Source organism: Sparassis crispa (assembly GCF_003851025.1).
Source record: "Sparassis crispa DNA, contig_000002F, whole genome shotgun sequence".
Classification (NCBI taxonomy): Eukaryota; Fungi; Basidiomycota; class Agaricomycetes; order Polyporales; family Sparassidaceae; genus Sparassis; species Sparassis crispa.
In genome coordinates, this window is record NW_020939749.1 from 3962143 (window position 1) to 3984792 (window position 22650).

Genomic DNA, 22650 nt, shown 5'->3' on the forward strand with positions numbered 1-22650 from the left:
TCCCCATGGCCTCCTCTGCCAACGGAACACACTCAGTCAATGGCACTCACGCCATACATGCCGGGCTTAACGGTACCAGCCATACTGTCCGTCGACCCCTCACCGCGGGCATTTACGCCCCCATCCCCACCTTCTTCCAGTCTGAGACTGAGGATCTAGGTGAGTTTGCGCGTTCAGGAAATTTCTGAGGAAATGGGGAGGGGTCTGAATATTATTCATTCAATTATAAGATCTTGAATCCCTGAAGCTACACGTCGTACGTGCCGCGAAGGCCGGTGTACGACCGTTAATTGCAGGATCCATGGGGGAGGCTATACACCTCACACACAATGAACGTATCCAGGTCATCCAGGCTGCCAGAAAGGCACTAGACGATGCAGGACTAGATGAGATACCGATAATTGCTGGCACGGGAGCGGGAAGCACTCGTGAGACAGTGGAGCTCTGCAAAGAGGCTGCAGGTGCCGGCGCGGATTACACTATCGTGATCGCAAGCGGATATTTCGCCGGCGTACTCGCGACACATAAGCCAGCATTGAAGGCTTTTTGGACCGAGGTCGCGGAGAAGAGCCCAATCCCCGTTGTGATTTATAACTGTGAGTTCCATGGGTGATGTCGTGTATTCTGGAATACAGCATTGACAATTTCTCCCAGACCCTGGTGCGAGCGGTGGTATCGACCTTGACTCGGAGGTCGTCACAGAGCTTGCGATGGAATGTCCGAACCTCGCAGGTATCAAGCTCACGTGCGTCCTGTGCCTTTGCCCCATGCTCGGAGCCCCCTTTGACAGCACCGTTTGTAGCTGTGGAAGCGTCGGAAAGCTGACCCGTATTTGCGGAACTGTATCCGACTCGTCCTTTTCCTCGCTATATCCCCGGAAGAACCCAGACGCGCCGTTCCTCGTTCTTGGTGGCTTTGCCGACTTCCTCGTTCCCTCGACATACGCCAACGCGCATGGTGCTATCACCGGCCTCGCCAACGTCGCCCCTGTAAGTGCTGCACTCCTTTAGACCGTGTCTCTTAACCCTTTCTGACGTCTCCCACGCAGTTCACCATCGCGAAGCTCTTCGAGCTCTCACAGGCATCGCTCAATGATCCGTCGCTTCTCCCCGAGGCGCAGCGTCTCCAGGTGATCGTCTCGCGCGCGGACTACACCGTCGCGAAGGCGTCCATCTCCGGCACGAAGAAGCTCTTGGAAAAGCTCTACGGCTACGGCGGCCTCCCGCGCAAACCGCTGCCGCCGATCGAGCCCGCCGCGTTTGACGCACTATGGGCACACCCGGACGTGCAAGACATCGTCCGCGTCGAGCGCGAGCTTGGCGGGAAGGCCAGCTCATAAGCGCGAAGTAGATGCGAGAATATGGTAGGCTGTATACACGGGCGTGATAGATGTCTTCATTATGGTATCTTGCCCATGTATTCGTTAAAGTGTTCTCTGTAGTTTGATATACCATCAACATGTCGCAATGCGCCGCAACTTGGGTTCCTGAATCGTGTGTCTGAGCTTAAGATCGTTGGTATGGTTTATGCTTGGGAGACCGGAACAAATAACTCACTCATCTACGCGGATATATATTCTAAGCATGTTACTTTGAAGCAATAAGCCTGACAACGACTACGACCTGCGTTGACGGAAGGCGCTTCCCGACGGACGTCACCGACGAGGTCAACGTCGCGGAGTTTCATCGTCGGAAGCAAATCGTCGCTGGGCGCGGATGCGCCTGCCGTTCATTTTGCTTCCGAGACAAATGGGCTCGGCTCGGAAGACGAAACACGGGAATTCGCTGTAACCGTCGTGCTGTCTATCCAGCAGCCAATGCACCATTACATAGAGCAGTGGGTTTTCTGCCGCTTGCACAGGATGCTTGGCAGACGCCTTGTGAAATACGCTGTAGCTCCGACTCCGACGGCGATCCTGTTGTATATGCTCTCGATAAATCAGGTATCCTGGACGTGCACATTATGAAGAGGTCGTGCGTCGCTCCTGCAGAACGCCTGAGATTTGGCTCCGGTGTGTACCACCTGCGGTGAGTACTGGAATTTCACGTACACGGAACCGATATTTTCGGCGCATGCTAGGTTGTCACACCGAGCGCAAATAGAGAAGTACCCAAAGGTAGCGAGAATCAGTCGTGAACACAATTGTTGCGGGACTTGTACCTCCCCTCGATCCTTGCAATACACTGGCGCACGATGACATCCATGGTTCCTCGGGCCGTCTTGCTGAGATGGTGCGTCCGCGTCAGGACGAGAATTCAATGGCTGTTCAAAGGGAAAGAAAGAGACCTCCGTCTGCGATCAATTATAACAAAACGTTGCTTTGAAATGTCGGCGGGAACCATTACAGAGAGACAGGCTCAACGGTAATATTTTCATGTCCATGGCTGTCAAGAGACAACGCACAGCCAGAATTCATGCGAAAGTATAAGACGGCGGAGTCTATGAATATTTCAATTCTAGCAGAAATCAACTGAAACTTCCGTGGCAATAACTATGGCGTACCCAAGTTTTCCTGCAACTCATTCCCGGCTCCGTCGATACTTTATTTCTCCACCGTTGAGGTCTTCCCAAAGAATGCAAGGTCGACGTCCGCAGGCCTTGCTGCTGTACAGCCACGATCTCGACCACGCCGAAAGTAGCAAAGTCGCAATCGTCAGGTCGCAGTAGCGCAGAAGGAATTAATTTGAACAGACAAAAAGACGTTATGAACATCAGCCGCGTTGTCTGAGACAATTAATATTGAGAGGAAGGAAGAAGGGTAGACCAGGAACGGCAGAACCGCTATCAGGTAGAGTACCGAGATTTACGTACAACTCTCCGGAGAAATTAGTGTGCTTGTCTACACAATATGCAGTCGCAGTGCACCACGACCTCTCGCTTTCATCTAGCATCTTGCAGGCTTCCAGCTACACGCTCTTGCCACGAGTACGATCGGCGTATTCGAATTCAGTCTGGCGATCTCAGGCAAATCTTGGACGAACCCTACCCTCTGCGATCTACAATCCTTGCACACGCACACAGCTACGGAAGGAGGGTCTACCTGAGGTCGAGTCTCCAAATTCTAAGTCAGAAAAAACCAGTGTGACCTGCTCACCGCCGGAGTGCCAGAACATGAAGGATTTGGATGCAGACCGTGTGATTGGGGAAATGAGAAGTTCGAGAAGCGGTAAGTCATCCGTCGAGATGATGAACGTTATTGCAGCTAATGTCGGGACCGACTAGTATGGCGTGGATGCGTCTGAACCCTCCACGGATACGGCGATGTCACTCCGCTGAGCATGCAACGCAACATGTCAGACTGCTTTGTCGAAGGGGGCGAGGGCAACTGACCAGATATTCAACAGGACATCTAGCATCGCTGCGTTGAGATATTGGTCCTGACACGCCGGCCGTTCACAGATGCATCGCATCATCCAGGAGCTGGAAACCTCGCAAGGCAAGGGGAGATGAAAGGTGAGTGCGGTCTTTAAGAGAAGACGAGGAGGAGGTGCACCACCCCTCCGTACTTTACCCTTGGGTCAATTAGACACACAGAAGGAATACACAAGCTGCTGAACTAGATATGCATTACCTGCTCGCTGAGAATCCTGCACGAAGGCAACTAGGCATCTCTGATGCATCATACCATGAGAGTGGGAGAGGACTTGGTCACTGTACCATGGTCTACGATCTTCCATTCTCATGGTATGTACCATGGCAGATGTCCGTACACGGATGCTTGCCATAATACATATGAGAAGAAGATAGCAGACCAAAGTATGGAGGCCCAAGCTCGAACGAATGCTCGGTGGTTTGGAGGAACTGACGGAGACTCACCCTTTTATACTAAGAGATGGCGACGCTCATCGAATATTCGCTGGCATTGATGGAAGGCTCCCGGTCCAAGCTCTAGGGCGTGTGCAAAGTGTGTATCGAAGAGCGACACGATGAACACAAGGTCCGGGTGGGTCCATAGCGCGGATCTCTGTAGGCTGCATGTACTGACGAACACACCGAAACGCGTGTCGGCCAGACGAAGGAGCACAAACGGGGATGCAGGCCCCTTCGGTGTGGCACTTTATCCTCCCTGTGGCGCACAAAGAGCGGCTAGCTGTACCACTACGGAGCGTCGAGGAAATCGATATCCCCAATCGATAAATCCTTTCATCTGCATCGAGGAGCCAGTATAAACCCGGTTATTCACCATGTTTGACACGAGGAGCGGAAAGAGGATCTTCCAGTGCACGCAGTTCGTGCATGTAGCCTGCAACTGGGCCATAGATTTTGCAGAGCAACGTCAGTCTTTGCCCGTGTCTATTCCGATCAGGTTACGCGCACCATTTGTTCAGCAGGTCCATGGGGAGGATCGGACACGCAGTATATCGATACCGGGTCGAAACATGTCCCCCATGTGTTGACATCAACACGAGGGGATAAATTCCGACCTCGCTCGCATCACCCCCACCTGTCGACGCGGGCCGTCCGTACGTTGTGTGGCCAGGCCAGCAATTCCGTGACTGCTACGCCTGATGGCTTGGGCATGGACATGACCGCTGATCCTCGGAAGACCTTCAAGAGGCATGTATACGGCAGTGTTTGAATTCAGACCGATAACCCACTGGGTCAGCTCGTTCGTCACTTCGTGGATGCTGGGAGGAAGACGGAGCATGTGATCGAGGCCAAATTTCGCGGGCGTTGCGATCTAGCTATCCGCGACCTCCCCGTCCCGTCAGCACCCCCCTGCCCTGTTCCTGACATGCTACCCGTTAGCGTCGTTGACAAATACTGCTGTCTCAGATGCTGTACTTTATCGATGAATCTTGCCTGAACTCCACCGCTAGTCAGCCCCTCCAATGGCGAGATAATTTTCGCCAAACATGACCGACGTTTGATACGACGAGGAGCTCACCCATGCATCCGTAGAGCCAGCAAAATCGGGGAACTTGAACGTCCGAACAATTGGATGGCTCGTGGCAACTTTGCTAACAAATGCGGGTAGGATAAGACCTGGCGGTAGGGCGGCTGGTGTGTGCGTTGGCCATATACGATACTTCCCATAAGCGTACTCGACAATTCCTCCCCACAGATCATAAAATACAGTGGTGTCAAAGAAGGTTTGCCTTCAGACTATCTTCTGAGACAGGAGTTTGCCATCAGGTGTCCGCGCGGATACGGATGTGAACGGACGCTTCGGCTGCGGATGGTGTGCTGCTCTCCCGCTCCTTTATCCGCATCCGCCCTCCCGTTTTCCATCTGTTGCGCTGGGCTATATGAAGGCCACAATACCGACAGAGTATATTCATCATTACACTCAAATTCTTTCACACTTTTATCAATCACCTAGTCGTCGCACTCAATTAATGTACTCAAAATTCGCTGCCAGAACTCCCTCGCCACTGAGGAGTGAGATTATGCCGGGCGAAGAACCACAAAAGGTTAGGCCACTCACTCGTTAACTTAGCGGCCGTATTGACACCTTTTGTGGTAGCCCTCTACGCGGAGAACTCACTCGAAATCAAGTGCACGTTCAGAGCAGCGCAAATCCCGTGCAACATCTACAAGGACATCGTCGCTAGATGACTATCAACCACACGCCTGCGAGATCGTACCCGGGTTCCTCGTAAGCGACACACACACTGCTACATCGCCCGAAATACTCGACGAGCTCGGCGTCACGCACATGATTTCCCTCATGCGCGACGGCGAGCCGTCGTACACGCCCGATATTAACCACGTCTGCATCCCCATCGATGTCACGGCACAGTCGAAACTCATCCAATCCTTCGACTGCGCAGTAGTGTGGATTGCAACTGCGATGCGTGCTCGCGGGACCGTGCTCGTGCATTGCATGTGGGGGACGAGTCGCACAGTGAGCGTTGCAGTGGCGTACCTCATGGCGACGGAATTCATGACCTTGGAAGACGCGGTCGCCGTCGTCAGATCGAGGCGTGCTGTCCTGAGGCCCGACAGCGAGCTGATGGAACATCTGGCGGTGTACGAGAAAGAAGTCTGCGAGAGGCAGCAGCGTGTCCGGCACATTCTGCGCAAAGTTGATAGAGGTACTTTGTACCAGGACGACGATGAGGATTAGTACTGTCTGCGACTGAATAAATCCGGAGTTCGTGAGTGAGCGTCTTGCGCTTCGATGAGACATCAGTTTGAAGGTATCAGCGACAATAAACTCCGGTACATTGCTCTCCATTGCTTCAAATGAATTTTAAGTCATACAAATGCCCGAACACCAAGAACAAAGCACCTGATTCAACAATATTGGCACGATCATCTCACGTATCGCATTGCGCCCCCTCTGTAGAATCCACATCCCTTCCCTCTTCACCCTCTTCATTCTCCATGTCTACGTCTTCGTCTCCCTCAATCTCTTTCTCGGAATTGGAGGACCCCGAAGACGACTCGGCATCCGGATCCTTGATGATCTTTGAATTGATCATCCATTGCATTCCAGAGTATAGCAGCTTTTGCCTGCGTATAGCCTTCCGATCCTCTTCAAAGCGCTTGTACAGAACAAAGTCACTTACGAAGCCCGCACAAATGCACCAAATCGGGAGCCCGTGCAGGGCACGAAAGGCGCGGCGAAGGCAAGAGAAGCGTGTCCACTCTTCGCCATTGTTAGGGTGGTGCTCGGCATTGATATGCAGGCGGGTAACAAGGGTATGTGCATTCTCGACAACGAGGAATAGTCTCTCGGAGGGTGATTTAGAGGCGGTTGAGCGCGGAGGAACAACAAGAGAAACTGCATGCTGTGCGGAGGACTGGAGGAAAGCAGCAAGTTCTGTACAAATGTACGAACATGTAACTTTGTAACTTTGATCAGTATAATTATTTGATTGACTCACTGTCTGCCGGAGAGTGGCTAGGCTGATTGGTCATTATCTCCGGAACACAAGCCTTTTCGGCTGTTCCACCGGATGTTACATAACGGTAGAGCTTAAGGTAATCGGTTCGAAAGATTTTTTCCACAGGAGAGAAAACCAAGTACCTCAATCGCTCTCTGGAGTACCTGGTCATAGAACTCCCTTCGTAGTTTTCCTTGGCGACGGTCCTTCCGTCGTCCGATAGTCATAAACAGATGGAGCTTGCCTGCCAGAGTCCTTGGAAGGTGTTGAAATGCCTCCTGTCGCACACTTTGCTGCAGGCTTTTTTCCTTGGCGATTCGATCGATGATGTCCTCTTCTGGATGCTCCAGGATGTGAGCGACCTTCTCGAACAACGCCGCTAAGAATGCGGTGAAGCGTACGGTCATATCGTCGGGATCGTCCTGATCTTCATTAAACCACTTATATACAGCGCGATCTGAAGGAGATATATCTGAGAAGTGGTAAGAATCGCTAGATTGGCCTTTCAGACTTAAGCCAACTCACCACGTCCACTATCTCTTAGACTGAGAGGCACAACTACGTGTTCTCTGGCGAGAGAATTAAGCAGTGAGTCACTGGATCCACGGGTGCTCCCATGCCAGATGACGACACGTGAGTACACAGGATATTCCGCGCTCAAAAAGGAGGGAAAACGCGCGTCGTTCCGCACAATTTCTGAAACATATCGTTGAGTTGAAAGGACGTCAGAATGGTAATAAAGCGTACCCAAACAGCGGATGTGGGCGAAGGTGGTCTTTTCCAGTGCCTCTGCCAATACAACGCGCAATTCTGGGCATGAATCGCATACGGCCTCCAGGTTATAGTGGTGATCAATGAGACTGTACTTCATGACGTCCTTGCAAGGTTCAATAATTTGAAGCAGTAGCTGAGCTGCATCTTTGTAATCATCCAAGATCTTACACGGCGGAGCGATGTCTCTGACTTTCTCGAGCACGGCTCGATCCATCTTCTCATGCTCTTCCGTAGTCCATAAGTCTTGCACTGTGGGCAAAATGGTATGCTGGGTATCTTCGGGGCGATTTAAATCTGATTGCGAATTCTTTGTTTCGTACTCAGACATGGCTGTCGACGCGATGGAGTACTGATAGCAGGCTCAAGGTTGGGGACGACGAGATGCAGGCCCAAAAAGAGGTGTTCTGGAATCGACTGAATGTACTTGTCAAAATCTCAGAGTTTCAAATGTAGAAGTATTGGTTTCAAAACTCACCTGAGCAGTGTCTTGCAGCGGGTCTTAGCGCCCATAAAGTCCCAACGCGCACGTGACTAGAACACACCTGTGACTTGAAATTTGAAAAAATGTTCAACACTATGTACATGTCGCGGTAATCATCTCCCACTCCGAAGATCCTAATGGCAGCGTATCATATCCTTGCACAGTCTCTGAAAGAAGATATCAAGATAGGAATGGGGCTCCATAATTCTTTATATTTGGTCAAGGGCGTTGATACCGTGATCTATGGCTTATCGCCCAGCTCAACTTGAACACCGTGCCGATAGTGCGCCATATATCTTGCGCTCGGGAAGGCATCCAACTCGCAAACCGTATTCTGTCCTTCTTGACATTGTCTTTCATCTTAGGTGAATCTTTCTGGCATTGGCTCACTTGCAGCTGACGACAACGAGGCCATCAGGTCGCACATTTAATGGCCGAAGACGCTGCCTGTAACCCGCTTAGTGTTTCTGAGAGCCTCTCTCCATCGCAGATTTCTGCTATCCGCCAGGCGGCCTCCGACCTACTCCCACAGTGCACGGAGTTCCTCGCCGCTCTCATCCGCGTCGACACCACGAACCCTCCTGGACGCAACTACCCGGAGTGTGCGCACCTCATTGGCGATAAGCTTTCAGAGCTCGGATACGACGTCGAGTATGTTGAAGTGCCGAAGGACAAACTCCCTGTGCTCGCGCCGCACGGCGAAGACCTCCCGCGCGTGAATGTGATTGGTAGGCTGACGGGGACCGACGCGGCGAACAGCAAGACGCTGCATGTAAACGGCCATTTCGACGTTGTCCCGATTGGTGTGACTCACTGGACACATTCGCCGTTTGGCGGGGAGGTGCAGGACGGGCGATTGTATGGGCGCGGCGCGTCGGACATGAAGGGCGGTATCGCCGCACAAGTGAGCCCCATACCCGAGTTAGTAATTTCGCATCTTCACGATAATTTGCCAGGTATTCGCCGTCGAAGCGATAAGGAAGGCGGGCCTGAAGCTAAAGGGAAGTGTCGAGCAGTCTGGCGTGGTTGATGAAGAGACTACCGGTAATCAGAACGCGGGAATGGGCTATCTCGTCGACCAAGGGTATATCCGTGCAGATAAGATCGATGCGGTGGTTATCACGGAGCCGCTCAACACCACGAATGTCTGTTGCGGGCGTGCGTACTCTTTCGTTTCTGACATGGTGTATCAGCTAATTGTTCTTCAGATCGCGGGACAATTTGGGGAACGATCAAGTTTCGCGGGAAGCTGTCACATGGGTCGATGCCGGAGCTGGGCATTAATGCGTTGCAGCACGCCTGCACCTTCGTGCATCTCGCAAGCACCACACTAGGCCCGCTGCTAGCGACACGCTCTGATTCGAGCGTCATTCCAGTGGAAGCACGCGTCGCCTCAATCGCGTTCACCGTCTTGCATGCGGGCGACAACATTAACTCGGTGCCCGACGAGGCGGACGTATCGTTCGATCGCCGGCTCGTCCCCGGGGAGACCCTTGCAGCCGCTCGCGCGGAAATTATGGATATACTGGTGCAGATGCAAGCAATGGATGCCTGCGAGGGTATGTCGTATGAGTACAAGGAAGAATACGCGACCGAAGCTACGTGGGTGGACCCCGAGCAGCCCATCGCGCTTGTGTTCCGCGATGCTATCAAGCTGGTCACCGGCAAGACGGCGGGGGTCGTCACCTCGCCTGGGAGCGATGACCAGGTTGGTGTATTCGTTTGTATACATATCTTGGTACTGATGGCTCTCCTAGCGCTTCCCGGTGCACTCGCTCACGCCTCCGCTGCAATCAACAATTATTTATGGACCCGGCTTCATATCGGAGGCGCACATCACAGACGAGAGTATAGACTTAGAGAGCGAGCTCAAAGTGGGTATGGAGGTTATGGCACTCGCGTTTGCAAGCTTCCTCGGAGTAGAGTAAGACGAATACAATATTATTATTTACTGGTGTGTCTCTGTCAGCCCAGAGTTTATGTCTGGCTCTATGGATGAAGGTGAAGATTTCCAACACCCTTGTCCGAGAAATGGCCGTGCATACGTTCCGTTATGCTGTTGCCTCCGACGATCGCCGCTTATCCATATTCAGGGAAGCTTCTATCTACAACGATTATTGCTGCCTTAGTCTCGGCGACACGGCCTCACACAACAAAGGGATTATGTGATCCTTCTTCTCATTCTTTTGTCACAGAAGAGCATGCGGAAATGAAGGAGCCCGTACACCCGGCCGACTCGCCTTCTGTCAACAAGCCGGAGTACAGTCAGATCACGTCTCAGGCTGTCACGACAAACCATTGAAGCACCACCCCAATCCGGCAGGCACTCTCCCCCACGGAGAACGACGAGGTCGTGCTTGCGTTTCTGAGCGCGGGCGGAAGGTATCATCGCATCCGTGGGCGCCGCAGCTGCAGCTGACAGGTGGCAATGCGCAGAGTGCGGCAGGAATGCAGTCAATGATAAGGTACGTCAGACAAGTCTTCCGCGGGGTGCGCACTGACTAAGACTCCTGGCCATTTAGGTTATCGGGACGATGGAAGGCCGTGAGTTTGTGCTGGTACACCCACCCTGAATTTCAAGTGAAGGATATCATCATCTTTTGCAATAAATACCATAGGTTTTACTCGTAGCTTCAACAGCAATGAACGGCGATATGTTGTAAAATATTGTCCACACTTCCTGTACAGACCTGGCAGCAGATCTTATTGGTCCAAAATGCTGGCGAGATGCTGAACGACAACAGCTTCCTTTTGTGGATGGAGTTGTGGCTGCTGCACGATCTCCAAGTCTTCGATTTTATGCTACAGCATATATCCATGTTTCCCTGTCGATAGTCCACCGCCATGGGACGCAGTGCAAAGGTGCATAAACGCACGGTACGTACAATACCTAGGCCACGATAAGCGCCGATTTCATCTATCGAGCCAGCGCTCTGTGAGCCCTTGATCTGACCTCAATCTGACCCTCCAGCAGAAGAAGACCGTCTCCAGTACCTCAGCTGCGGCTTCAGCCCCGATTCCTCCTCACAAGGTCAAACAAACAGCGTTAGGTGCAGCGCCGCAGGAGCAGAAGAAGCGTGCGGGCCTGAAAGCGAAGGCGAAGGGCGCGAGCAAGCGTAGGGGCGATGAAGGGCCTATCCTCGGGGGTGCGGACTATGTTGAGCTCATGCTAGGCGGTCGGAGGAGGGCGATGGACGAGGCGGGGAAGTTGTCGGGGAAGGAGTAGAAGGGATAGGAGGCTTGCGAGCTGTGGGTGTCGGTGCGTTATCCTGTATCTTTTTCTAGAATGACTTAGACATCGGTGTTCATAAAGACTTGTAGGTATTTCCATATTAGAGCTCCATATTAGAGCTCGAGTGACCAGCGGTATTTCGAGGCATTTATAAGTGCCAATCGCCTATGGCGTTCCTGCACTCGATGGCACCCCTTCGAAAGGAACGCTGGCTCTGCCCGGCCAACAGCGCAAGGGTCATTTTCTTGTAAGGTTCCAATGAACAAGCAGTGAGAACCGCCTATCTTGTCCTTGAAGCTTGTGGTAGTCTCATCGCTGGTTCGTGCCATCGCCGAGCATGTTGTAGCTGTGAGCCTTCATCTGATAAAACAAGACGCTGGCAGCACGGACTACTGTATGCATCTCCCAATCGCTCCCTCGCAGTGTCTCTGAATGCATGTAGCGACAGCTTGGAAGATCTCGCAACCAGGCCAATATCCGTACCGAATTACTCATGGTCCTCCATGTACTTGTGGTCTATATTGGACCACGGGAGAACTCGGATTTGTCGCGGTGACTGCGGGTACCCGGTGCGGCCGTACCGTGTCTGCCTTGTCAGAATACGCACGGTTTGGATGCGATCGATGAGCTGGAGTGGGGCGTCGGCTCCCTGCGGTCCTGTCCTCTTACATACATCGCGCATTTTATACCACGTTGGAGCGGAACGGGACACTTGCATGGTGGGGTGCCTCTGGTAGCGCTTCTAAGGTGCGTGCCAACTGGATGGTGCACGCGCTCTCAAGGTGAACGCCGCAATATTCCAGTAGTCGCGAATGGACCGTCGCCCATCTGTCTCCTCGAGCTCATTGCGGAGGGATGGCCGATGGATCGGTGGTGTTTGTGTGTGCCAAGTTACCCAGTGTGGATTACCAAGCGAGACACTGGGAGCATCTGCGGCCTGGAAGTGCTTACTGTGTGGTTAGGGCGGTTTGTCTCTGTCATGCTCGAAGACAGAGGATATCGTGTTGGGACTCCATTAACCCTCTCAGACGGATTTCTCCTTTAGCAAAATTGTCTCGGGTCAACAAGGACGTCGACGGTGAGTCAAACCTCCGAAGTTAACATTTAGCGGGCAAACTTACCTGCGACCGGCCTAGACGAATTGTTTCCTCCAGCCCGTTCGTATGCCAAGCCGCATCCTCCGTTAACTGAGGCGTAATAATACAGACGGTACGAATATAATCCTTGGCGTTGGCTCGTTATGGATTCATCAGACTTGCATAACAAGCCGCAAGACGTTGTCTGGCGTTGTATCTCAAGAACTGGCACATACGACGAAATGGCAGTAATCCAGTTTACTTTCTGTACCATATATACGGGCCCCGAGGGTTAGATTACCGTTGTCAGGAAAAGTCGAGATGAGCCCCAGAACGCTCGAGTGAGACGCCACAGTGCACAGCGTCAGCAACGCGCTGCGGGAATGTCACGTGTGGGTAGCATTCGCGTTCTGTGGAGAGCGGTGACCGATGACGATTGACCGATGACGATCGAGCTTGAGCTCTCAAAATGTGTTTACCTACCGCTGCCAAGCCCCCCGCATCTACTTACCACCCTCCCCGCTTCCGCCACAGACAATTCGAATCACATTATTTGTACCATGTCCTCTCTCAGGAAAGCACTCTCAGCCAAAGTCAAATCTCACTCCCTCCACTCGTCCTCCAATTCTTCCTCTCCGTCCCCGGAGCGGTCTGTGCAGAAGACGAACGGTGACCCCCATCCGCTTCTCAACGGATGCACAGACAAACACGCCAACCGCGATGCCTCTCGTGCACAGGTCGATAACACCGACACCGAGGGCGAGATGACTGCACAGCAGCAGGAGGATACACGCGTCACTCAACCACTCCAAAGGCCATCTACTGAACTCAATCCCCATATGTCGTTCACTCAACAGAAGGAGGGCCGCCGCCACGACCGGGAGCAGAAGGACGAGGAGGAGACAAAGAATCGCAGGGAACAACTGGAGAAAATCCACCAAGAGGTGCATTTTCATTTCCTTGTTTTGTCTATTGTTCACGCTCAACCTAACTATTATAGGACCCTCTTCGTGATAACTGGGGAAATTGGCCGCTCCCCATGTCCCAGGAACGAACGTGTGAGTACTGCTTTCTCCATCCATTCGCTTGTTTTGTATCCGCGTGCTCTCTTTTCTGCTGAGAATCGTGTCGCAGCGTTCTTGGATTTTTCAAAAAAACATTTATGCACCACAAAGCATTGATTCCGACCACAATGTAGGCACTGTGCTTCGTGGTGACACCGGTGAGCCGTTTAATCTGCACATATGTGCAGAGTTTCGCCAGTGTTGGTGTCCTCCAGACGGTTCGGGTTCTTGATGCGGCTCGCGGTGGGGAGATTGCACATTTCTGCAAGAACGTCATTGCCTCGTGATTTGGCAATTGACCGCGCATATCCCGGTACCGTTGAGAAGTAGTTTCGAGGGCGAGTCACGGTCTTAGCGTTCGTGCATACGCACACGTTTCAACGGAGCCTCGTCCATTTCGTTTCCTCTCTTGCAAATGGAACTATAAGAATCTCTGGGCAACTCACAGCTTAATAAACGAGTTCGGGCTATGCGCAAGCTCTCTCGTAATGTCTGCCGTTTGCATACCCTGAGTTCGCAGTGCGACCGGCGGCCGGACAAGTGCGCCGTCTCTTGCCCCGCTCCATCACTTCAACTCGCAGTTTCCTCTCTGGCAGGTCTCTGCCCAGCGATCGGAGTAGACGTCCTATGATGCCCTCTTGTCTGGCGAGCACTTTACCTCTCTTTTCCGCAGATGTAGACCAGCACCACAGTCACAGTGCTCAGCGGAGGGTGACGATAATCCCCTGCTCTGGTAAATTACGCGCTTGTCCACCTTTTTCGCTCTGCGGTTTCATTCTTAGGGCCCAGTGCGAGATTTAGAAGCATATGGTCTTCTCTGAATGACGCGCGTACTTATGCGCAGGAGATCCACCATGCTCCCACAGCTAATGCGTGGTATGGCAACGCCTGCCTGAGCACCAGCCTCCGGGAGCGTGAATCAGGATTCTTTTAGAGGGTCCTGATGGTTGTCGTGGGGCTTTGTTCCCGAGTTCGGGATATCTTGCAGCTCCAGAACGATCAGATCGTGCGCTGCATTTACCTGTCCATCTCGAGCGCTGGGTGCATCGTGGCTTCTCTCGGTATTCCAACAGTCTTTCCTCTTTCGTTTCGCGCATTCTCTGGTTGTAGTATTTTGCCTTCGATCGAAACTGACAATGTCTCTGCCGCAGCTCCCCGCCTTCGGTCAACGCTCAAGTCTGTTTCACAAATGCCCCCAGGCGATTACGTTGCCTTTCGCGCCAGAATTCATCACTTACGCCCCCTAGGTGTGTTTCTCATCATCATTGATCATTTCCCTCTGCTCACATTCACTTCAGGCGTGAAGATTTTATTTGTCGTCTTCCGCAGCCAGCTGACGACGCTGCAGGGCGTGCTCGCAGAAGACTCGGAGCACGTCTCGGAGCATATGATTCGATGGGCTGAAGGACTCAACCGCGAGACAGTTGTGTACGTCGAGGGTGTCGTGCAGACACCTCCGGCGGACCAGGAGGAGGTACACAGCACTAGTGTGCATAACAGGGAGATCAGAGTCCAGAAGGTATATTTTGTCGTCCGCTATTGACTTGCTGCTGAGACATCTCCACAGCTGTTCGTCGTCGCGGCGCCCTCTGCGATACTCCCATTTCAGGTGCAGGACGTGTCGAGGTCTCTGCATGTGAATGATAAGGTATGAGTCATGTCATTCCGTCCTTGACCGTGTACTAAAAAAGCTAACACGCGGCGACGCAGGAGTTTCCTGCTGGACGGGTTGGCGACAATACACGCCTGTCCAACCGCGTCCTTGATCTCCGCGTGCGTCTCTCAGTCCCCTGTCTACTCTACGTTCCCGCTCACCAAACCTAACCGATTCCAGTCCTCGCCATCGCAAGCGATCTTCCGTATTCACGCCGGTGTTTGTGCTCTCTTCCGCGAATTCCTGGTCTCGCGCGGTTTCCTCGAAATACAGTCATCAAAGTTCCAGGAGAGCAGCACGGAGTCGGGCGCTGCCGTCTTCAAGGTGGATTACTTCCGCCGCCCTGCGTTCCTCGCGCAAAGTCCACAGCTCGCGAAGCAGATGTGCATAGCCGCGGACATGGAGCGCGTCTTCGAGATCGGTCCCGTCTTTCGTGCGGAGAACTCGAATACCCATCGTCACCTTACAGAGTTTACCGGACTCGATCTCGAGATGTCGTTCGACTCGCATTACTGGGAGGTGTTGGATATGATTGATGAGATGCTGAAATATATTTTCAAGGGCTTGCAGTGCCAGTATCGGGATGAGGTACGTGTTGTTCATTCAAGGCACCCCAACTTGGTGCTAATGTTATCTTAGATTGAAGCCGTCAAGCACATGTATCCGTCGGACGACGTCGTCATACTTGACAAGACACCGCGGCTGAAGTTTGCGGATGGGATCAGGATGCTGAAGCAGACCGGGTGGAAGGAAGAGGATGGGTCTGAGCCGAGCGAGTGGGAGGATCTCAGTACGCGAGCGGAGCAGCGTCTCGGGCAGGTCATCAAGGAGAAATATGGCACCGATTACTACATCCTAGGTAAGTCGCTAAGGTTTTCTTTTAAGTGTGCAAGTACTGATCCTTGCACAGATAAGTTCCCTGCCGATGTGCGCCCATTTTATACCATGCCCGATCCACACGACAACCGCCTGTCGAACTCGTTTGACATCTTCCTCCGTGGCGAGGAGATACTATCAGGCGGACAGCGTATACATCATGCGCCTTTACTCGAGCAGCGTATGATGGCGGCAGGAATCGACCTAGATTCTATGAAGGACTACGTCGACGGGTTCAGATGGGGATGCCCACCGGTGCGTAAATTGTTCGATAACCTCTTCATTCTCGAATACTAATGTTATCGACAGCATGGTGGCGGCGGCATAGGTCTCGAGCGTGTTGTGATGTTATTTCTCAAGTTAGGCGACGTCCGTTGGGGGAGCTTGTTCCCTCGAGATCCGAGAAGCTTTCCAAAGAACGGCGCGGACCTCGCTGAAGCACACATGACCGCCGCGATGGCGACGATTTTGCACGGCCCCGAGTCGACGACATTCAAGCCGGGTTGTGTGTATCATGACCTTCCCCCCCTTGAGAATGTGCGCGACCATGTATTTCATGCTGATCTGGAAATACTCAGACTTTGCTGCAGCTTATTGCAAAGTATGGTGACGCTTCGAATACTTCTTGGATCGACCCAGCGTGGACCATCTGGCGAGACAAGACGACTGGCGCCGCGGTCGGCTACATCCCGCACGGTGCGTTTGCGGTGGCGTTCGGCAACCCGCTCTGCGAGCACACGCAAATTCCTGCTGTCTGCAAGGCTTTCCTGGCATACGTTGAGTCGCAGGACCTCAAGCCGCTGTGGTGCTGCGTGGACAAGGAGGCCGAACGCTACCTCGCCGAAGACCTTGGCTGGAGTGCCATCATCGCGGTCGCTGAGGAGCGGCTGAATCCGATCGAGGTCGACCCAGCATCGGACGACAAGACAGCACGGAGGAAGATCCATCGAGCGGAGCGAGAGGGCGTGAAGGTCGTCGAGGTCAGCGGGGACATGGATCCACAGGTGAGGGAGGAGCTCGAGCGGCGATGCAAGGAATGGGAGGAGAGTAGGAAGGGCACGCAAATCCACTTGACGGGCGTGCGGCCATTCGACGACATGGTACACCGCAAATATTTCTACGCACGCGATAAGAACCAGGAGGTCTGAGCCGTATCCGTGCACCACTAGCATAAGGTTGACCACATTTTCTTTCAGATCTGTGCGCTGGTCGTGTTGGCGCAACTTTCGCCCACTCACGGCTTCCAGATCAAGTGGGCACTAGAGTTTGATGGTGCACCCAACGGCGCGATTGAGTACATTCTCGCATCGGTCATAAAGAAGCTTGGTGATGCGGGGGTTCGCTCTGCGACTTTCGGCGCTGGTGCCGCACCGCGCCTGCAACGCGCCGACAACGTTGGCGGATTCAGGGTGCGAACTCTGGAAAGGATATACAATGGCCTGTCACATACGTTTCATCTCATGAACAAGGGTGACTTCAGGTCGAAGTTCGGTATTCACCAAGATCCAGTAAGCAGTCGCTGATGTGCGACGATGTCGTGGTGTGCTTATGACTTGTGTACTTCGACAGTTGTATATCTGCTATCCATCAAGTGGTCTAGGTGGGCAATTACGCACTCTCCTACGTTCAGCGTTCTGATGCCCTCTCGCAGGTATGAGGGGAATCGAAGCTATCATGTCGGTGCTGCAGACACCGAAATGAAGGTCCAGCTTGTCATCGCGATCAATCAGTAATGTAACAAGTAATGTAATTCCGTACTATATTACTCCCCGTAGTTCCTCAGATCCCTTTGTCTAATACCTCCCTGGATTACATACCCTTCACACTTTGATATACACTTACCCGGTTGTATAGGAACTGGAACTGACGTGAACGTGTCCCTTCGAAGGTGTCGTTGCTACTGTATGCCTACTCTTCTATGGAAAAAATTTCGTGGATATAGAGATTCCGATACTGTGCACTCGGAAGCCCAATCAATCTATAGGCCGAAGGCCTAACGCTAGGAAGAACACGGCGATTTCTACACGCGCACGTCGAGTACTTCGCGGCACGCCAGACACACGAGCCACTTTTGTTGCGGCCGAAGGGGGAGGGTCGGAAGGTTCATGCGAACCTGGCCAGGGCAGGAACGAAAAATGACATGGGGGGTAGAAGAGCGTACCGCGGACAGTACGCGCGTTGTGCGTGCGGTCGACAGCGAGTCCGCGCACAATTCGAAATGTACGGTGAGGGGGCTAGCACACTTCTCCCGGACGAGCTTCGTGGGCCCATTCTGCTCGTTGGTGAGCGGGAACGGCGTCGGCGCGGAAGAGGTCTTCGACGACAGCATTAGGTCGTTGAGAAAGGTATTGAAGTGTTTATGCTGCATCTGGGTTACGAAACGTACTTCAGCCTCCTTATGGCACAGAAAAACACCTCGAGAGTACTCACCGCAGACATGTTGGACTCGAAACGATATTCGAAGGAGTTTGACAGTAAGACTTCACCATGATGAGGTTAAATACTAACTAACTAAGGTCGCGTGGACGAGGACCGAGGTGCGTTGTGCGGAGATCGCGGCGTTGGAGGGGAGTCGGACGGCGGCGTTGGAGAGGAGTGGGACTGGGGGAGTCGAGAGGAGCGGGGCGGCGGACGTGCGTGCGCGTCGACCTAGCATGCGCTGTTGCTCCGCGTTCTGCGGTTCTCGCTGGGTCGCGCGGACTAGGACCGTGGTGCGTTGTGCAGAGATCGCGGTGTTCGAGGGGACTGGGATGGCGGCATTCGAGGGGAATGGGACGGCGGGGTTCGAGGGGAGTCGGACCAGGGGGTTCGAGAGAGTGGGATGTGCGGACGAGGACTGCGGTGAGTTGTGCGTTAAAGGCGGCGTTCCAGGGGAAAGGGACGGCGCTGTTCGAGGGGAGTCGCACGGCGCTGTTCGAGAGGAGTGGGATTCCAGGGGGTTCGAGAGGAGTGGGACGACGAGATTCGAGGGGACAGGGATGGCGGACGTGCGTGCCCGTCGACGCACGATCCCAAGCCGTTGTTGCTGCGCGTTCCGTGTCTGTGGCTGGCCCGTGCGGACGAGGACCGAGGTGCCTTGTGCTGAGATCGCGGCGTTCGAGGGGAGTGGCACCGCGGCGTTCGAGAGGAATGGGGCAGCGGATGTGCGTGCCCGTCGATGTAGCGTGTCGACTGGGGTGGAGATCGTTAGCACCGTTAGAAAAAACTGAAAAAACCGAAAAAAAAACATTTTTTTACTCACCTCTAGTGCGCGAGCACTGCTGGATATACGGGTGCTGAAGCGCATTGCGTTTCAGTGCGCGAGAGAGGTGGACATGACCGGCGCTCGATCTTCGAAGGCAGGTCCGAGGCACAGTCGTTCACCGCAGATGGCGAACAAGAGTCAAGGAGGGTTGGCTGACGGTGCTGGGAGGTGACGCGGGCCAGCGTCGGGCGCTGGAGAACGCCAGGAGGGAGGTCGGCTCAGTCGTTCCTCCGCGGTGGCCGACGCGACCACTGCGGTGCCGTCGTTCGCCGTGGTCTGCCCAAACATGTCGATGAGAGCCGAGGGAGGGTGGGGTGAGCCTTAGGGTTATGAGGCTGTAGAGATTACGAGTTGCGGGCTATGTAGAATAATCGTAGGCCTCAGTTTTCCTCTTGTCCGTAAGGAACTGAGAATATATTGAAGCATACCTATGTAGAATAATCGTAGGCTAGGTATGCAGTCAGTAAGTAATCATAAGGTAATCGGCAGTTATGAGGCCCCCTAGGCCGGCCGTAGGGTCGCAGAGGGCGGGGGACCCCAACCCTAGGATGGGGGTTCACTGAGCCGAGGGCTAGGGGTACATGTCCGCTTTAGGAAAGAGGCCATTGCCGAACCCTATGGACAGTGCCGTAGGGCACGTGCGACATCATTAGCGCTGGTGAGGGGCCTCTGACCTGCGTGGCCGTCGTGGACGGCCATGCACGGAGAGGCTCCACTGGCTGCATAGGCCAGGTGGCACAGGAGGTAAACCACGCTGGCCACGAGTGGCCGTCCTGGACGGCCGTTCGAGGTGCATGAACTGCCAGTACTGAGTGGAACCTGAGCCAAGGCTAGGGGTATGTGTCTGCTTTGGGAAGGAGGCTGTTGCCGAACACTACGAAAGGTGCTGTTGGCACGTGTACCATCACTAGCGCTGGTGAGTCGCCACTGTCCTGCACGGCCGTCGTGGACGGCCATGCATGGTGGTGGTGGTGTATTACCGACATGGGTCCCAGTTAGGAATGCTAGGCTGCCACTGTAGTAAGCATATGATAAACTAGACCTGTAGTAATGTACTACGCAATCATGATATGTATTATTACAGCGACACATCCATAACCAATGCCACTTCAAAAGCCTCATACTCCTCAACCATAGCTCGCGGCCAAAAGAGGCTCAGATGGCTGCATAGGCCAGGTGGCACAGTCAGCAAAGCACAGCGGCTGTGAGTGGCCGTCCTGGACGGCCATCTGCTATAGTGGCCACCAGGGGGACAGACCACAAGTGGCAGTCCAGGAAGGCCATATACAGCTTGCACAAGAAATGGCCTTCCCGGACGGCCACCTGTGGCACTGACCATGAGTGGCCTTCCTGGACGGCCACCTACTGTTGTGGCCACCAGAGGGATAAACCAAGTGGCAGTCCAGGAAGGCCATGCATGGCTTGCACAAAAAATGGCCTTCCTGGACGGCCACCTGTGGTACTGACCATGAGTGGCCATCCTGGATGGCCATCTGCTGTACTGGCCATGAGAGTGACAAACTACAAGTGGCAGTCCAGGAAGGCTATGAACAGCTTGCACAAGAAATGGCCTTCCCAGACGGCCACCTGCTGCAGTGGCCACCAGAGAGACAGACCACAAGTGGCAGTCCAGGAAGGCCATGCATGGCTTGCACAAAAAATGGCCTTCCTCGACGGCCACCTGTGGTACTGACCATGAGTGGCCGTCGCGGACGGCCATCTGCTGTAGTGGCCACGAGAGTGACAAACCACAAGTGGCAGTCCAGGCAGGCCATGTACAGCTTGTACAAGAAATGGCCTTCCCGGACGGCCACCTGCTGTAGTGGCCACCAGAGGGACAAACCACAAGTGGCAGTCCACGAAGGCCATGCATAGCTTGCACAAAAAATGGCCTTCCTCGACGGCCACCTGTGGTACTGACCATGAGTGGCCGTCGCGGACGGCCATCTGCTGTAGTGGCCATGAGAGTGACAAACCACAAGTGGCAGTCCAGGCAGGCCATGTACAGCTTGTACAAGAAATGGCCTTCCTGGACGGCCACCTGCTGTAGTGGCCACCAGAGGGATAAACCAAGTGGCAGTCCAGGAAGGCCATGCATGGCTTGCACAAGAAATGGCCGTCCCGGACGGCCACCTGTGGTACTGACTATAGGTGGTCATCTTGGATGGCCATCTGCTTCAATGGCCTTCACAGGGATGAACAATAAGTGGTAGTACTGGAAGGCCATACATGACATACCTAATAAACGCTCATCTCAGACTGCCACTAAGGGTACCAACAAACTTACACGGCCGTCCTGGACGGCCACCTGCAGTGAGAAGCCCTGTGTGGCTGTGTCGTAGCCCACCTACGAAGTGTTGTAGGCGACATACCAACAATTGTAGATGGCATACGAATATGTCTATAGACCGCATACAGAGTGTCGTAGCCCACATACGAACGTTCGTAGACCACATACGGACATTTGTAGTCCACATACGAATATTTCTAAGCGACATACAAATATTTCTAAGCGGCATACAAAAAATAAGCGACAGACCGCTATAGACCGCATACCAACGTTTACAGAGTACTATACACCGCATACAGAGTACTATACACCGCATACGGAGCGTCGTAGCCCGCATACGAACGCTTATAGACCACATACCGACATTCGTAGACCACGTACAAACGTTCGTAGATGGCATACAAATATTTCTAAGCGGCATACAAATATTTCTAAGTGGCATACAAAAAATACCTCCAAGCGACATACCGACGCTTACTACAGGCAGCATACAGAGTACGATAAACGACGTACGGAGCATAGTAGACCACATACAGAGTGTCGTAAGCGACATACGGACGTTTCTAAGCGGCATACCAATACTTTTAAGCGGCAAACGAACGTTTCTAAGCGACATACCCATATTTACGAGCGACGTACAAATACTTCTAAGCGACATACTAGACGACGTTATTTCAAGTATCCGTTAGAGGTTTAGATTAGAGTCACACCACGTTAGAGGTATTAGTGTTTCGGTTATAGCTTCGGTTACAGTCAGAATTAGGTGAGGATTAGAATCAGGTTTAGTGTTTCGTTTAGTGGTTCGGTGAGGAACGTTATCTTTTCGTGTAGATCTATTATGTCACACATTTATCACGCATTTATAAAAAATCGACCGTCATGTTTAGTAGACCGCATACAGAGTACCATAGACCACTATAGACCGCATACAGAATGCTACGGACCGCGTACAGAATGCTATGGACCGCATACGGAGTGCTACACACCACTATAGACCGCATACAGAGTGTCGTAGTCCACATACGAACGTTCGTAGACCACATACGGACATTTGTAGTCCACATACGAATATTTCTAAGCGACATACAAATATTTCTAAGCGGCATACAAAAAATAAGCGACAGAC

At 53.1% G+C, this 22650-nt stretch overlaps 8 protein-coding genes across 8 annotated transcripts; 5 read left to right on the top strand and 3 right to left on the bottom strand.

Annotated features, from left to right (window-relative positions):
• Nucleotides 1–5: 5 nt before the first annotated feature.
• SCP_0313510 (L-threo-3-deoxy-hexylosonate aldolase) lies at nucleotides 6–1339 on the top strand (the record flags this gene model as incomplete). The annotated part of the gene is made up of 5 exons (XM_027756734.1): nucleotides 6–159; nucleotides 231–596; nucleotides 655–745; nucleotides 803–989; nucleotides 1049–1339. 5 exons carry the CDS (start codon nucleotides 6–8, stop codon nucleotides 1337–1339), a joined length of 1089 nt encoding a protein of 362 aa, XP_027612535.1.
• Nucleotides 1340–5249: 3910 nt separating this feature from the next.
• Nucleotides 5250–5939, top strand: SCP_0313520 (hypothetical protein; the record flags this gene model as incomplete). Its single annotated transcript, XM_027756735.1, has 4 exons — nucleotides 5250–5272; nucleotides 5324–5414; nucleotides 5468–5848; nucleotides 5901–5939. The coding sequence occupies 4 exons, from the start codon at nucleotides 5250–5252 to the stop codon at nucleotides 5937–5939; spliced, it is 534 nt and encodes a 177-aa protein (XP_027612536.1).
• Nucleotides 5940–6351: 412 nt separating this feature from the next.
• On the bottom strand, nucleotides 6352–7935 carry SCP_0313530 (hypothetical protein; the record flags this gene model as incomplete). Its single annotated transcript, XM_027756736.1, has 6 exons — nucleotides 6352–6459; nucleotides 6516–6769; nucleotides 6834–6924; nucleotides 6977–7305; nucleotides 7359–7529; nucleotides 7581–7935. 6 exons carry the CDS (start codon nucleotides 7933–7935, stop codon nucleotides 6352–6354), a joined length of 1308 nt encoding a protein of 435 aa, XP_027612537.1.
• A 583-nt stretch (nucleotides 7936–8518) lies between these two features.
• SCP_0313540 (hypothetical protein) lies at nucleotides 8519–10016 on the top strand (the record flags this gene model as incomplete). The annotated part of the gene is made up of 4 exons (XM_027756737.1): nucleotides 8519–8992; nucleotides 9045–9246; nucleotides 9297–9796; nucleotides 9846–10016. The coding sequence occupies 4 exons, from the start codon at nucleotides 8519–8521 to the stop codon at nucleotides 10014–10016; spliced, it is 1347 nt and encodes a 448-aa protein (XP_027612538.1).
• A 916-nt stretch (nucleotides 10017–10932) lies between these two features.
• Nucleotides 10933–11314, top strand: SCP_0313550 (hypothetical protein; the record flags this gene model as incomplete). The annotated part of the gene is made up of 2 exons (XM_027756738.1): nucleotides 10933–10965; nucleotides 11063–11314. 2 exons carry the CDS (start codon nucleotides 10933–10935, stop codon nucleotides 11312–11314), a joined length of 285 nt encoding a protein of 94 aa, XP_027612539.1.
• A 1642-nt stretch (nucleotides 11315–12956) lies between these two features.
• SCP_0313560 (Aspartate--tRNA ligase, cytoplasmic) lies at nucleotides 12957–17691 on the top strand (the record flags this gene model as incomplete). Its single annotated transcript, XM_027756739.1, has 14 exons — nucleotides 12957–13340; nucleotides 13397–13454; nucleotides 14612–14707; nucleotides 14759–14979; nucleotides 15028–15108; nucleotides 15171–15233; nucleotides 15295–15702; nucleotides 15754–15973; nucleotides 16025–16245; nucleotides 16300–16527; nucleotides 16581–17132; nucleotides 17187–17498; nucleotides 17560–17590; nucleotides 17642–17691. The coding sequence occupies 14 exons, from the start codon at nucleotides 12957–12959 to the stop codon at nucleotides 17689–17691; spliced, it is 2925 nt and encodes a 974-aa protein (XP_027612540.1).
• A 319-nt stretch (nucleotides 17692–18010) lies between these two features.
• On the bottom strand, nucleotides 18011–18429 carry SCP_0313570 (hypothetical protein; the record flags this gene model as incomplete). Its single annotated transcript, XM_027756740.1, has 2 exons — nucleotides 18011–18358; nucleotides 18421–18429. 2 exons carry the CDS (start codon nucleotides 18427–18429, stop codon nucleotides 18011–18013), a joined length of 357 nt encoding a protein of 118 aa, XP_027612541.1.
• Nucleotides 18430–18493: 64 nt separating this feature from the next.
• On the bottom strand, nucleotides 18494–19522 carry SCP_0313580 (hypothetical protein; the record flags this gene model as incomplete). Its single annotated transcript, XM_027756741.1, has 3 exons — nucleotides 18494–19161; nucleotides 19232–19320; nucleotides 19392–19522. The coding sequence occupies 3 exons, from the start codon at nucleotides 19520–19522 to the stop codon at nucleotides 18494–18496; spliced, it is 888 nt and encodes a 295-aa protein (XP_027612542.1).
• Between the last annotated feature and the right edge of the window lie 3128 nt (nucleotides 19523–22650).